Genomic DNA, 13333 nt, shown 5'->3' with positions numbered 1-13333 from the left:
ATATTATATTCAAAACTGTGCAATGAACTTGAATAGTTTGTGTAAAACGAGTGATTTGGATGATTATTTCCTGTTTTCATACATTTATTTGTCTGTATTATGTCTTTTTTATCACTTGTAACAATCATAAATACTTCTTCTAATGCTCCTTTTCCGACAAATTCAGCGTTTCCTTGTGCCTAATGCATCCTATGTACATTTTTTAAGTTTTCCTACACCCCTTAAAATCAAGAAGGCCTTGCAACCAACCCATGAAGCTTTGGCGACCCCTAGTGAGAGTCACGACCTCAGGTTACCACCGGTATAGAGATCTGGGCGTCCAAAAAACAGAATTTGTATGCACATTTCCCACAATCCTATGATATTTATAGATAGATTCACACATTTGGAACATATTTTTAAGGACTGTATTGACCCTTGAATTCACTTTTATAGTCATAGTCTGTGAGTTCCTCAAGATCATGGCTGCCTTTTTCTCAGTTAAAATGTTTCAGTAGTAGCAAATATGATGGCTTCCAGTTTGGGAAAATTACAGCTTTTTTAGAAATAAAGCCACTAAGAGAGTCTGAAAAGTCACCAAGCTGGTAACATTGAACAATTGTACTAGCACAACCAAGTTGGGGGAGTCACACCTAATGTTTTCATGCACAAATAGGAACTACCAAGAGACAGCGCTCAAGACATATTTAACATAGTATTGTACATTGATGGGCACTTTAATGTTTGGTTACGCCCTAGCTGTTTGATCTTTATCACGCAATCTTCCTCTGCAGATGGGGTTTGCCCCAGTCGTCTTGAAAATGTATACATTTCTTTGTTGAGTGCTACTTGTGGACCTTGTAAAGTCACTTAATACATTATCCATATAATATTTATTCCCTTATTTTTATAGCTTACAGCTTAAATTTGACCTGCACATAGAAACTGCAGTTTGTTATTGTTTATGTATATTTTTATATTCTTACTGATCTGTACATAGTAATAGTAGTTGCTGTATGTCTACATATCTTCCTGTAGACTTGTGCTGTATTTGTATGCTTGAACACACTTAGTTGATTCTGGTAGTGATGAGATTGCTCATTAACTGCTTTGTTCCAAGGTCAAGAGTGAATTTCAGTCTCAACTCTTGAAGCCAACATGGACGATAAGTCCATAAAATGTAAATTTGACTATCAACGGTTTCATGACAACTGGGCAAACTCCATCTGCCGAGGAAGATCGTGATGTGATCGAAAGCTCCAGAATGGCTACTAATGGATTTTGTTGTTTCCAAAGGTAAAGAATGAACTTTCAATCTAATAAGGAACTAATAAGGAGGTTTTGTTTGCCTGGTTCTGAAGTCCAAAATCTATTGTTTCCCTGGCATCCATATTTCTGCCTGCAATGATGGTCTGTAATTCTGTGGGAGTTCCCATGGGAGAATAATGAGTGACTCAATGCTTTTAAGCAAAGATAAAGAGCACACATGACAGAAAACCCCCACGCCATCTGTGTGTGTATGAAACATACTACCAAAATAAACCATGTAAACTTATAAAGAAAAACAGCCCATTCAACAGCGCTCCAATTTGTCAGTCGGAATTTATTTAAAAGGCAAACACAAGAAACGATGAAAGGATGAAATTCCAGCCACCCTGTTTTTTCGGGATGCTACACGGCTCGCCAATTTGTCAGCTCCACTCCAAAATAGTTCACAAAAGGGCATGCAGGCCTATAAAACCTCCCACACCGGGGAGAGATCCTGGTGAAAGCAGCATACAGTAGCTCCTGTGCCCCCACCTCCTCCTCCTCCCCTCCACCTCCTCCTCCTCCCTACTCCATGACTAAGTGATTTAGCCAGCTCTGGTGCAGGCCGCCTCTCACTTACAATGCCTCCCTAGGTTAGTGACAGAGCGAGGAGGGTGGCAGAGAAAGAGAGAAAAACCCATTTCCAATGCGGCTTACACACGGCCGTCCCCCCACAGACGGCGCCCATCCTCGGATTGATGTGTGGTATGCATAGTTTTTTGGGTGCAATTTGGGCACCAGAGAGAGGGAGAAAGAAAGAGAGGGCAAGTCTGTGTATGTCGGAGGGTGTAGGAGGGAGAGAGAGTGTGGGGGGGTGGTACGGGGCTCAGGCTGTCTGTTCTCTCGCCCTCTCTTTGAGTCAATAGTGTTCCGGCAGCTGAGGTTCTTTATGAGGGGAACAATCTGGAGGGTCTTGTCGGAGTGCCGAGCAGCTGCTGTTTTCTGGCGAGCTTCTTTCATGGACCACAGGCCTGGAGTGGGCTGGTGAATACAGACGCACCCTCCCACCCTCCTCCTCTTCCTCACCACCACCCCTACCTTCTCCAATTCCTCAATCCTCGCCCCCCCCCAAAAAAACCACCCCTCACACTGGAAGCCTCACCGCACAATGCCACATGAAGAGTGACACAGAGGAACATGAAGAGAGCAAGAGAGTGTTGTTATTGTCCGCTCCATCACCCGGGGGAGGCGGAGGGAGGTACCGCCCCCCCCCCAGAACAATTCTTTCATGAGGTATGTGAAGATGCTTTCGTTAGACAAACAAAGACGTTAAATAGCGTATTAAAATACAAGCCACAAAATATAGCTCAGACATATTGGCACCGGTGATCACATCCCTACAACCTGATGTGTAAGACATTTTATTTTTATTTTTTATATTTTAATAGATCACAATAAAACCACAAGCCTGATTCAGGTTAGATTGGAAGAGGCTGATTACAACAGAGCCTCTTGTATTTCTCCTGAGTGAGATTATTCATTAGCAGAGTAGTGAGTTTGCATTTGCTCCCTTTCTGTCGTTGATTCAGTTAGTGAGATCAGTAACACACACTGCCTCCCTTCTTCATATAGGACTCCTGTTACAACATTACATTCACTAGACTATAACTTAACAGTATGTCATTCTATTCAAGCAGCCAGTGCAGAGAGAGGACACTGCTGGCACCCTTTGTCCCTTGCCCAGTTGTCGGTGTGGCGGGTGCAGCAGTGAACCTGCACTGGTTGGCTTCGGGCTGGTGTTTGGCTTCAGTTTCCGACAGGTGTCTCCTGTTTAGCTGCTGTCTGAAGGCACCAGGTTCCCTGTGGTGTCCAGCTGCATGCATTTACACGTGCAGGCCGACACTGGGCACTCTGTGTGGTCTCTGTAACAGACACATGTAGGTAGATTAAAAGAACAAGAACACGTGGTTGAGAAGAAATGTGTAAACAATAGATAATACAGAAGTTTGCACATCCTGACCACAAGAACACAGAAGGCCCTAACAGGTCCGTGTACCTGCCATTGATTGAATTTTCAGTAATTTTGATAAAATCTCAGAAAATTGTTTAATTGCCTCTTATTGCCTTTGTCTGTAATAAATAACTATAGGCTTTCTTTTACAGTGCCTACCACTGAAATATTAGGCTCTCCAATGTGCCGAATATGCCAAACTTTCAGCATTTGTCTGATTCTTGTTATAAACTCTTGATATATTTGAAAATTGTCCCATTTTGCATTTTCTACTGATTACTTTTTGCTTCGTTTGTCGTTGCTATTGTTGGGTAGCGCTGTGAGCAGCCATTAGTTTACTTAAAGTCTGGACTAATTGTTTCAGGTGTGACGCACAGCGAGCTCTGTGGTTTTTAAATGTGTCGGCTATAGTATTATTATTACAATATAGAATTGTAAATCCAATTAATGGAGCGTACACGGACCATAGCAGCATGTGCAGCATTCAGAGCGAGTCCCACCTGAACCAGCTGAGCATGTGTCCGGCGTGGCCGCCGTGTCGACAGTTGTGACACCAGGTGAACCAGTTGTTGAACTGTGCGAGTTTGTTCTCCCTCGTCAAGTCCACCTTCTCATCTGACTTCCCCGTTCCTGCCAGAGAATTCATGAATCAATATTAACAAACAATAAAATTTGACTGTCTATCAACATTGCTTTAAGTGACATCACAGCAATAAGGAAACTGGATTGGCTGAGCTCGCAGGTGCAACTGCCCCTAAATGCTGATCAAAGTCCACACATTGTCCCCTGTCAATGTTCAGTTAAGTATTATAAACACTCCAGCTGCTCCAAGATGCCTGCCTGCCACTGGAAATATCAGCTGAGCATCTGTGTACATACTCTACACAGGCCCGTTTACCTGGGCAATTAGAGACAGGTGTCCCCATGTTCATGAGGCAAAGGGCACAACGTGGCAGCGGTTTCCTGCAGCCGGGGCAACTGGTGACTTTAGACTTGGTGGGTGAGCCGCTGACACCGTATTGGCTGAATCCGCGGCCCTGGTGAGGCATCGCCGAGCAGCTGTAGGAGATAGACTTCCCGCAGAAGTTGCAGCTCACAAACACCTGTCACACATGAACAAACACAAAGGTCGGTTGATAAGAGCCGGTGAACATGAAGGTAAAACCCAACGAGCACCCGCTCACCAGCTGTCGGATTTTTCACTTTGAGGGGAGAAGGAGATAAGCGTTAGATAATACAGCAATAATCCCAAATGCTTAACTGTGAATAGTGGAATGTTAGGGATGTAGTTAGGTAGTCTCGAGTTTTGCTTGCAGCACCAGCGTACTCATAATCACACATAAAAACATTTTTAGTACTAGGCCTTATACAAGGGTCTATTATAGTAAGAGTCTGTGTACTGTCTGGAACAGATTTCTCCAGTGTAAAAGGAGAAAACAACAAAGATCACTAACTAGAACACAGGTTTTATGACGAGAATTGGAGAGCAGAGCTGTGAGTGTTACAAGCTTGGCTGATACTCTTCAGATTGCTTGGCACAAACTACGGCCGTCGTAATAAACAATACAAGCGTCCTAGTTCGCTGTGACGGTAGTAATGTCTAAGACAGTAAACAAACAAGACACACTGCTTTCCACGTATCTTATCACAAAATTTTATCAAACTAAACTTATAATGACTGACATGAAAGATATAAAACAAATATTTATGACTGCAACTTGTGATTATTTTCATTAATAATTCATGTTTTAAGAATAGTTATTTACTCAATAACTTTTTTAGGAAATGTTAAATAATGCGCCCAACAGTCCAAAACATTCAGATTACTATGAAATAAAACAAAAGCCAGCATTTATTCTGTTGATAAATGACTCAAACTATTAACTGATAATCAAAATTGTTGTCATTTTTTGTCAGTTGATTTCATTTCTGTTGTCAGTTACCTGGGCCAGTGGTTTGGAGCTGGGGTCCAGTTTGCCTCTGTGGATGTCAAACTCGGCCCGTTTGTGCCAGAACCTCCAGGCGTCCAGCAGGTTGCGGTAGTTTTCGATCCAGCATTGAACTCGGGGGTCTTTCAACACATCACCTGGGGAACCCTGTCGGAAGAATTTGTTATACGTCAGTTTACGCATAGCACGGGAAAAGAAACAGGCAAAGCGTACTTGAACAAAATAGCATCTGGAAGTCTCACCCTTCCTGCACTCGTCCCCCTGGTGCAATGTGTACATGTTTGTGTAAATGTATGTGAGTTATAGGAAATTACTGCATAGGTGGTGGATGCCTTGTACTCTGCTGTCCTCTACTCAGTTAGAACAGGAAAGACATCAAGCAAACCAAGAGTTAAACAAGTTGTTCTACAGCATGTTAGAAAGTTACAGACCTGTTCCACAACTACATTTGCTTTAGTATTTCTGTACAGAAACAAGTGCATGACAGCAAACAACTCCAGTGAGGCTTGCTTCATGTTGTTCTAGGAGGCGGCAACTGTGTTAAAAATAACAAGTTGTGACCTTATAGAAACGAACAGGCAAGTTTTAGCATGTGCCTTGATCTCTTCGAAGCGTGCAATCAGGCTGACAGTTCTTTACAGTTTTATCTTTAGTTCATTTATTGTTTAAACCTTCTATTCTGGGGTCACTTACAATAGCTTGCGGGCATGTACGTGCACAGATTCTTGTGTTTGAGTTTCATTTTAATTGGATAAATTGAATTAAATTTAAAAATGTAGGATTGTATCTGAAGTCAGATGTCATTTTTCCTATTAATTCGTTAGTGCTAACAGAGTTTCATCAACTTATGCTACTGTAAAACTTTGCCAATAAAACGACTCAAATATGCCAAAGTGTGCTCTGTGTTGAGACTGTGAGACCTGCTTCATTCATGGTTGAATTAAACTATTGTTGTTGTTATTGGTGCTTTATAAAAAGTAATTTCTGTTCGACTATCACCTGTTTGTGACGCTGCAAATCTGTTATAGACAAGCTGTGGTATCAAACCTGTGTTTACACATAACCTTTATTTCATCAGGTAGTTTCAAGATTTAAGTCAAGAACCAACATATCTCGACAAATCAACAGGACAGAAATATAGAACCGGACAAACAAAGGCATAACATTCAAAGAACAGACATACATATGTAACCAAAGCACATACAGCATCAGTGATAATCACAGATGTCACTAAATAGGTTAAAAGTTTAAAATTGTCCAGGGGAATGAGACATTCGAGTTTTAAAAATCCTCTGTAATTCATTCCATTGATTGAGGTTCAAACTAGTGGAAGGCAGCCTTCCCGAGTTCAGTATTTACCTGAGGGGTAAACAGAGTTAAACATGTCTGACATCTGGTGAGCAGTGGTTTTAAATTTGAGAAGTGACATACTGAGGCAGGAGACCTTTAAGAGTAAATATTATAACATTATATTCTCTTCATGTTGCTATGTGGTTACTATATTGTAGTTGTAGTGTATTATATTATTTATCTGCGTTATTTATCAGGTAGACTTCACCATGTGCTGTATGACTGAAAGTAGCCTCAGTTGACATGCTTCTCTTAAAGTTGTGTAACTAAATATTTTTGTTGGGGGGGTTGGATTTGGCCCATGAGTCGTTACTCCTTTTTTCAATAATACTTGGTGTGAATGTGTCGCAAGTACCAATTGCATCATTTGTGTGTGTTTGTGCACCTTCAGCATGCAGAAGCTGGCAGTCTGAACATCTCCAGTGCGGTCCACGTGGCTCTCCATGAGGTCCACGCCATCTTTAGTCAACCCCGTCAGCAGGATTCCCTCCAGGTTGCCCGCCTCCTTCATCTCGTGGGTTAGCTTGTCAATGTATCGAGGCAGCTGCATCAAAACACCCCCAGAGATATTCAGTTTATCAAATCAGAGGAGAATGCAACATAATCGTGCACTGAAGAAACTCAATAGGCAATGCTGTTACAGGGTATGACCTATACTGCTGTTGAAATATTGGCTTTGTATTGTGTTACCTGGGCATCGCTGAGAAACATACAGGCAAAGGCTACTCGGTCCCGGACAGCAACACTGCTCTCATACTGAAACACAGACGAAGATTTTCATCCTCTGGTCATTTCATAAATAAACGATTTGTGAAGGAAGGCTTGAGTTTTAAAATAATAGTTTCTCACTTAAGTTTTTCTGCTCTGTGACACAGTTCTGCAGGAACACCTAATCAATTCTAAAAGCCAAGATGGCAAGAAACAAAGTCAGAGTGACTGACTAAATGCTCTTATCGTGGAGTCATCACTTCTGGCCAGGAAAAGGTCTAAAGAGATGAATAAATGTGACGGCAGCTGGAGGCCAGAGGCCAGGATCTGATGCAACCGAGGGAGGAAAAAAGCAGAAACATACACTCTGCTCTGGGCACACATTCATTTGTCTGTGAAGTGCGTTACGACGTACAGCACTGATTACAGAAATGTAAAACACATCTCTTCCTGTGCACCTGAACACCACTGGAGCATTTACTACCACCACATCACCGTGTTAAGAATATGTAAAAGTTTCCATGAAGCTCTTCGGTGCCAATTTAAACGTCATACTTTTTTATTTTCACTAATTTAAACTCCTTGTGTTTGCAACGGGGCCATGAGATTCCATGATAATAAGAGATCCATTACCAGCACGCCATCGTAGGCTCCAGGCTCACTGGTGAGAAAGGCAAACATGACGCAAAGGTAGGGGTTCTTCAGCTGCAGCCTCAGAGAGCTGCACATCTCCCTCCACAGGGAGGACTTCTCGTCGGTGTAGCCTGACAGAGCCATGGCAACCACATTCAGGTTCAGGTCACCTGTGAAGAAGAAGAAATCAGACAAGCAAGTTTATTTAAAATCTTCAAATTCTTTACTGTCAGTGCAGAACTGTCGTCGAAAACCCGTTTTTTGATGGAGCTGCTGAGGCAATTGTTTAGGGTGAGTTAGCTCTGTGGCTCAATGAACAGTTCAACCAAGACACAGGATGTACTTTAAAAAGCCCTTTGCTTTATGATTAGCTCTGGTCATCCTGCAGCCTTCATTCAGCTGTAGCTTCATATATGGGTTTAAAATCCAAAATGATGTAAAACTCATTAAATAATAATAGGTTAAAAGACTTAACATCAATAATTAACAGGAGTAGTTTGGAATATCTGGATCTACACTTATTTTCTTGCCAAGAGCTAAATAAGAAGCTCCTGCACCTCTACAGCTCACTAATTAACATGTTAAAACAGAAATGTTGCTTTTTTTACAGATCACACACATATATAAAGATGGACGACACGTCTCCGCTATCCCGGATACAGCCACTGCTGATACAGCCACAGGTTTGAGTGGGCAGGGGTTATGACCTATACTGCAGCCAGCCAACAGGGGCAGTTTGGGGAGAAGTCATGTTGTCAATCTTTATAGTTAATGATGAAGATTAAACAAACAAGATTTATAACATGTAATCTAGTGAGCTGTGGAGGCGCTGGAAGATGGGTTTCTTTATCTTTTGGCAGACTCAGGCTTAGCTTTATGAGAAGTTAAATGTCAAACTACTTCTTTAATATTAAACTAATAGTATAATACTTATATGTAATAGTTGGCCAGCAGATTATCACCTCATGGTATACGACAGAACATGTAAACTGAACCACCAGCACAAAAATGTTTATATGTTTGTATGAGCATTGTAAGTCAGAGCTTCTGCTTCCGAAAAAAACAAAAAAACAAACTAACTGTGGTGGCTCTGTTGACACTCCTTATCTAATGGATCACCCCGTCAGTCATGCTCAGGAAACACTCATTAGAGCATACAGCAGAAAAACGTTTGACCTACATTGGTGGAATTTTTTCTTAGTCAAGACGTGTGTAAACAACAGCTTTCTCTCTCCATTTTCATTAAACCTCAGTGTGAAGAGCACTGCAGCTGATACTCGGTGAGCGCTGTGTGAAAAACAAAGTTCTCATGCTGTTACATTGCTGAAATTCCTCAAGATCTTAACTTAACTTAAATGTTTATCAGGATGGTACAATAACATTTTCCACATTTCTGAGCAATCTGAGAATGAGGATACTGGTGTTTCATGCTTTTATACACACTCTACAGTCCTTGGTTGGCATTGAGAAATATTGCTTATTTAATTCCCTGCTGAAGCAGCAGGCATGGTAATGCACGATAATGCAGTCAGATCGTTATCAAGTGTAAATCATTGATCTCAGTTAAAGAGAAAAAAAGTGGTTTAAAATGTTTTGACTCTTTAATTGGTTGAAATATTCACAGCTGCTGCTTCATTTTGAACAATTACATAATTTAATTTAGCAAAATAAAAAGTAAATCACAAGATCTTAACAAGGCATTACTCTGCAACTATTGATTATTCCTTATAGTTGATGGTTTCAGGTTGTCGAATGTGAGAATTTGTTGCTTTTCTTGTTTGTTTTTTTGCAATAAAGTGAATATAAACTATAAAATAAACTGAGAAAATACTTAAAAGACTACATTGCTTTACATGTTGGGTCTGAATCACTCCTCCTTCCAGTCAACACTTGGCTTCCTCCCTCCTCTCCTTCCTCCCTCCACGCTGCTGCAGCACTCACCCTTCTCAGCAGTGGCTCCCTTGTTGAGGATCTGGATGGCCCGGCGGATGTCCAGGTTGAACAGAGCCACGGCGGCCGCCCGCTCCCACTCGCGCTCCTGCTCCAGCGATCGCAGGAAATGCTCCACGTCGATGTCGGGACCCCGGCTGATCCAGCCGCACAGCCGCAGGGCGAGGCAGCGCTCCTCGCTGAGATACCGCGGTACATCTGTCTGCCGGTCCGAACCGCTCCAACACCTGCGGCTCTCTGTTGTGCCTGAGGGAACCAGGGCGACATACCGGAGCATTCAATACGTCAGGTGTACCAATTTAAGATAACACATATCTTATCGTTCGGACTCTTCTTCACAAACACATTTTATTACATTTTCAGGTGGTTCACTTACCTGAGCTGGTCTTGACGATGTTCTTGATACCAGAGTAGACCACAGACTGTTTGTTCCCCTGCAGTTTCAGCTCCATATCCTCTGCACACTGCTTCATATGTGATACTCGTATAGGAATTCTAACTGATATTGCCGTTCAAACAACGTAATTATCGAAATGCACAAGAGCCACAATTACTTTATCACATGACTCAAATTCCAGCTGGACCGTAGTAACAGTTCAACCTCTAATGAATGCAAGAAAATCATCAAACATTGTTACTGTTCACCATCGAAACAAGAATTAGTAGTGAATATAGAAGACAAACTTCTACATTTCCAGTCAACCATATATGAAGGCTGCCTGTAAGTTGAATTGCTTTCTAAAAAATAAACCTATATCTTTATTATGTCTTTATAAAACAAAACAAAAAAATCAGTATGTGACTGTAGATAAAACAAGTCCTCATTTTAATACAAGCTGCAGCTTGTAAGATCTAATACTCAAACAAAAGTTATCGACTGTGACTTTAATAATCTATTTAATGACATTTTAATTACCTGTATTCGTGAATTTCTATTTTTATTATGTACAATAATAAAATATATATCCAACAATGTAAAAAAGACTGTTAAAGGAGAAATAGAACTTCTTAGATAAGAATGATTTGTAAACACAGCAGTTTCACAACATAAATATATAAATCAACCGTCCTTACTTCCACCACTTCATCGTCATAAAGGATATAGAACAGATCGTACCACAACGACTTGAGCTGGGGGTCGTTCCCTCCAGCCAGCAGGTGGTTCTTCCACACCTGGACGGTATCGTGGCCGTACCTGGACTGAGCCCTCTGCCTCATCTTCGTGGCAATGTCTTTCTCAATCACGCTCTCCACTCCATCAGCCCCGTCCTCCACGCAGTCGTACAGGTGTCTGCCGCACGCCCACATGAGCGAGGTGGTGGAGCTCCAGGCCAGCGAGATGCGCTCAAACACGGTGAAGTCAGTCATGACCCGGTTGGCTGCCGACACCACCACCATGCGGTTCTGAGAGGACGGGTGCCAGGCGAAGCTGCCGATCTGGCTTTCACAGGGTTGCACGCTTCGCTCGATGATGGTGGGCTCCGTCTCGTCGCCGATGGGCGTGGGAGTGTGTTGCATGTCGTACAGACGGATGATGTTGCTGTCACGCGTCAGTGTGGCGAGCAGGCCGGTACGGGTCGGACACCAAGCCACCTAAAGTGAGAAACAAAAGCATCTTTCTGTCTGTAAAATCTACTATATTTAATATTTTATTTGACTACATCATCAGAAACCCCCCAAAAAATCCAAATTTAACAGGACAGAGCTGAAACATTTGGCTCATTCCCTCAAAAACAAACTTATACCTTAGAGAGCGGCTTAGGCTGCTCAGTGAGCGTGAGCACGGGCTTTTCAAACTTCCTCAGATCCCAGATGGCCACCTGACCCTCAAAGAAAGACGCCACGCGGTCGTGGAAGTGCGGGTCGACCGTCACCCCCTGGATGGCCTTGGTGTTGACAAACGTTTTCTGGCTCGTGTTTCTCAGGTCAAAGATTGCGAGGTTCCTGTGCATGCCGGCCAACAGCAGCTTTGGGTCACGAAGCAGCCAGCAGAGGGACAGGCAGGCGTCGTTCTGGCCTAACTCGTACAACGGTTTGGTCACCACCGAGCTGGAGTCCAAATCCACGGAGGAGAGACGAATCTTCTCAGCGGCTACGCTCGCCTCTGGGGAGAACTTACTGCTAATGTCCCATATGAGGACAGAGAAGTCGGCCCTGTGCTTGTCCAAGCCGGCGGCCAGCAAGTTGCTGTCCACCGGGTTCCAGGCTAAAGTGTTGCATTGACGGGCGTGCTTGGGCACAAACTCTTTTCCCACCAGCTCTTTGCACGTGGAGTTGTGGCTCTGACCCAGGCTGGTGAGCACCACTCTGCCGTTCGCTTGGCCCACGGCGAGCAAACATTCGGGCTCGTGCTTCGGGTACCAGGCCACACATTTCATGTACGGGGTGTCAGAGTTAATGGCGAGTAAAGTAGCGGCGGTTTCTTCAGAGAGCGGGAGAGCGCCGGCCTTGGTTTCCGAGCCGCCCACGGGCCCGATGCGGTACAGGCCCAGCTCGGAGTCGCAGATGACGTAGCGGTCCGGGTGGTGGGGAGACCACAGGATGTCCGGCTTGGAGCCACTCATCGTTCAGAAGCAGCTAAAAGGATCTCAGAGGAATCTGCCGCCTACAACCTGGACATTGGGACATATTGGACACTTAGTTAGCACATGGATAAATACTTTTGACTAAAGATATGATTCAGGATTAGTGGGAATTATTATTTCTGCAATCACAAACTGAAAAAAAAACTACTAATATTGTTATGATGTTACATTTTTTGAGGTCTGCACCAAAACAAACAAGCCTCTGCAGCACTACAGTATATTATTATTAGTATTATTAGTAGATATTACTTCATTATAAAGCTGTTTTAACCCACTTTTTACCACAAAATATTGCAGCTTCTCGCGATTTGAATAATATTGCGACTGCTTGTGACACCACAGTGACATTAAACGCCTCACCTTACTGAAACCGGTGCAGAAAAAGCCAAAACACAGCAGTGAGAAACACCACGAATACGTTAAAAGTAATGGTAATGAATCAGAATTAGATTTATTGCCAGGAATTTGTCTTTTGGTGCAATGGTGCTAAAAAATACACAAATCACACAAAAATATATAAAAATCACACAAAAAATATTTAAAAAAAACATACAAAAATATATAAAAATCACACAAAAATATACAAAAACAACAAAAATATATTTAAAAAATCACAAAAAATATTTAAAAATCACACAAAAAATATACAAAAATATATTTTAAAAATCACACAAAAATATATTTAAAAAATCACACAAAATATATACAAAAACAACAAAAATATTAAAAAAAAATCACACAAAAATAAAGTACTTTTTAAAAATATAAATAAATAAAGATAAGAAAAGATAAGAAGACTGTACAGAATACATAAATATATATAAACATATAAGGTGGGTTTAATCTGATAATTACAAAAGCTGAAGTTAATTAGTTAGTTAGCGATAAAAGAGCAATATGAGGTAAAATATGTAAATAAT

At 42.0% G+C, this 13333-nt stretch overlaps 1 protein-coding gene across 1 annotated transcript; it reads right to left on the bottom strand.

The window, feature by feature from the left end:
- Positions 1–1562: 1562 nt before the first annotated feature.
- Positions 1563–12440, bottom strand: mios (missing oocyte, meiosis regulator, homolog (Drosophila); the record flags this gene model as incomplete). The annotated part of the gene is given in 11 exon segments (XM_035672302.1): positions 1563–3149; positions 3739–3868; positions 4137–4341; positions 5182–5334; positions 6923–7081; positions 7228–7293; positions 7879–8048; positions 9820–10074; positions 10205–10303; positions 10932–11421; positions 11574–12440. Coding segments are annotated over 11 exon segments (2637 nt in total). The 3' UTR covers positions 1563–3058.
- Positions 12441–13333: the final 893 nt, after the last annotated feature.

The sequence above is a fragment of the Morone saxatilis genome, unplaced genomic scaffold, assembly GCF_004916995.1.
Source record: "Morone saxatilis isolate NCDOM2014 unplaced genomic scaffold, NCSU_SB_2.0 Contig24, whole genome shotgun sequence".
In the NCBI taxonomy this organism is placed as follows: Eukaryota; Metazoa; Chordata; class Actinopteri; family Moronidae; genus Morone; species Morone saxatilis.
The sequence above is the reverse complement of the archived record's forward strand: the minus strand, read 5'-3'. Positions and strand labels throughout refer to the sequence as shown.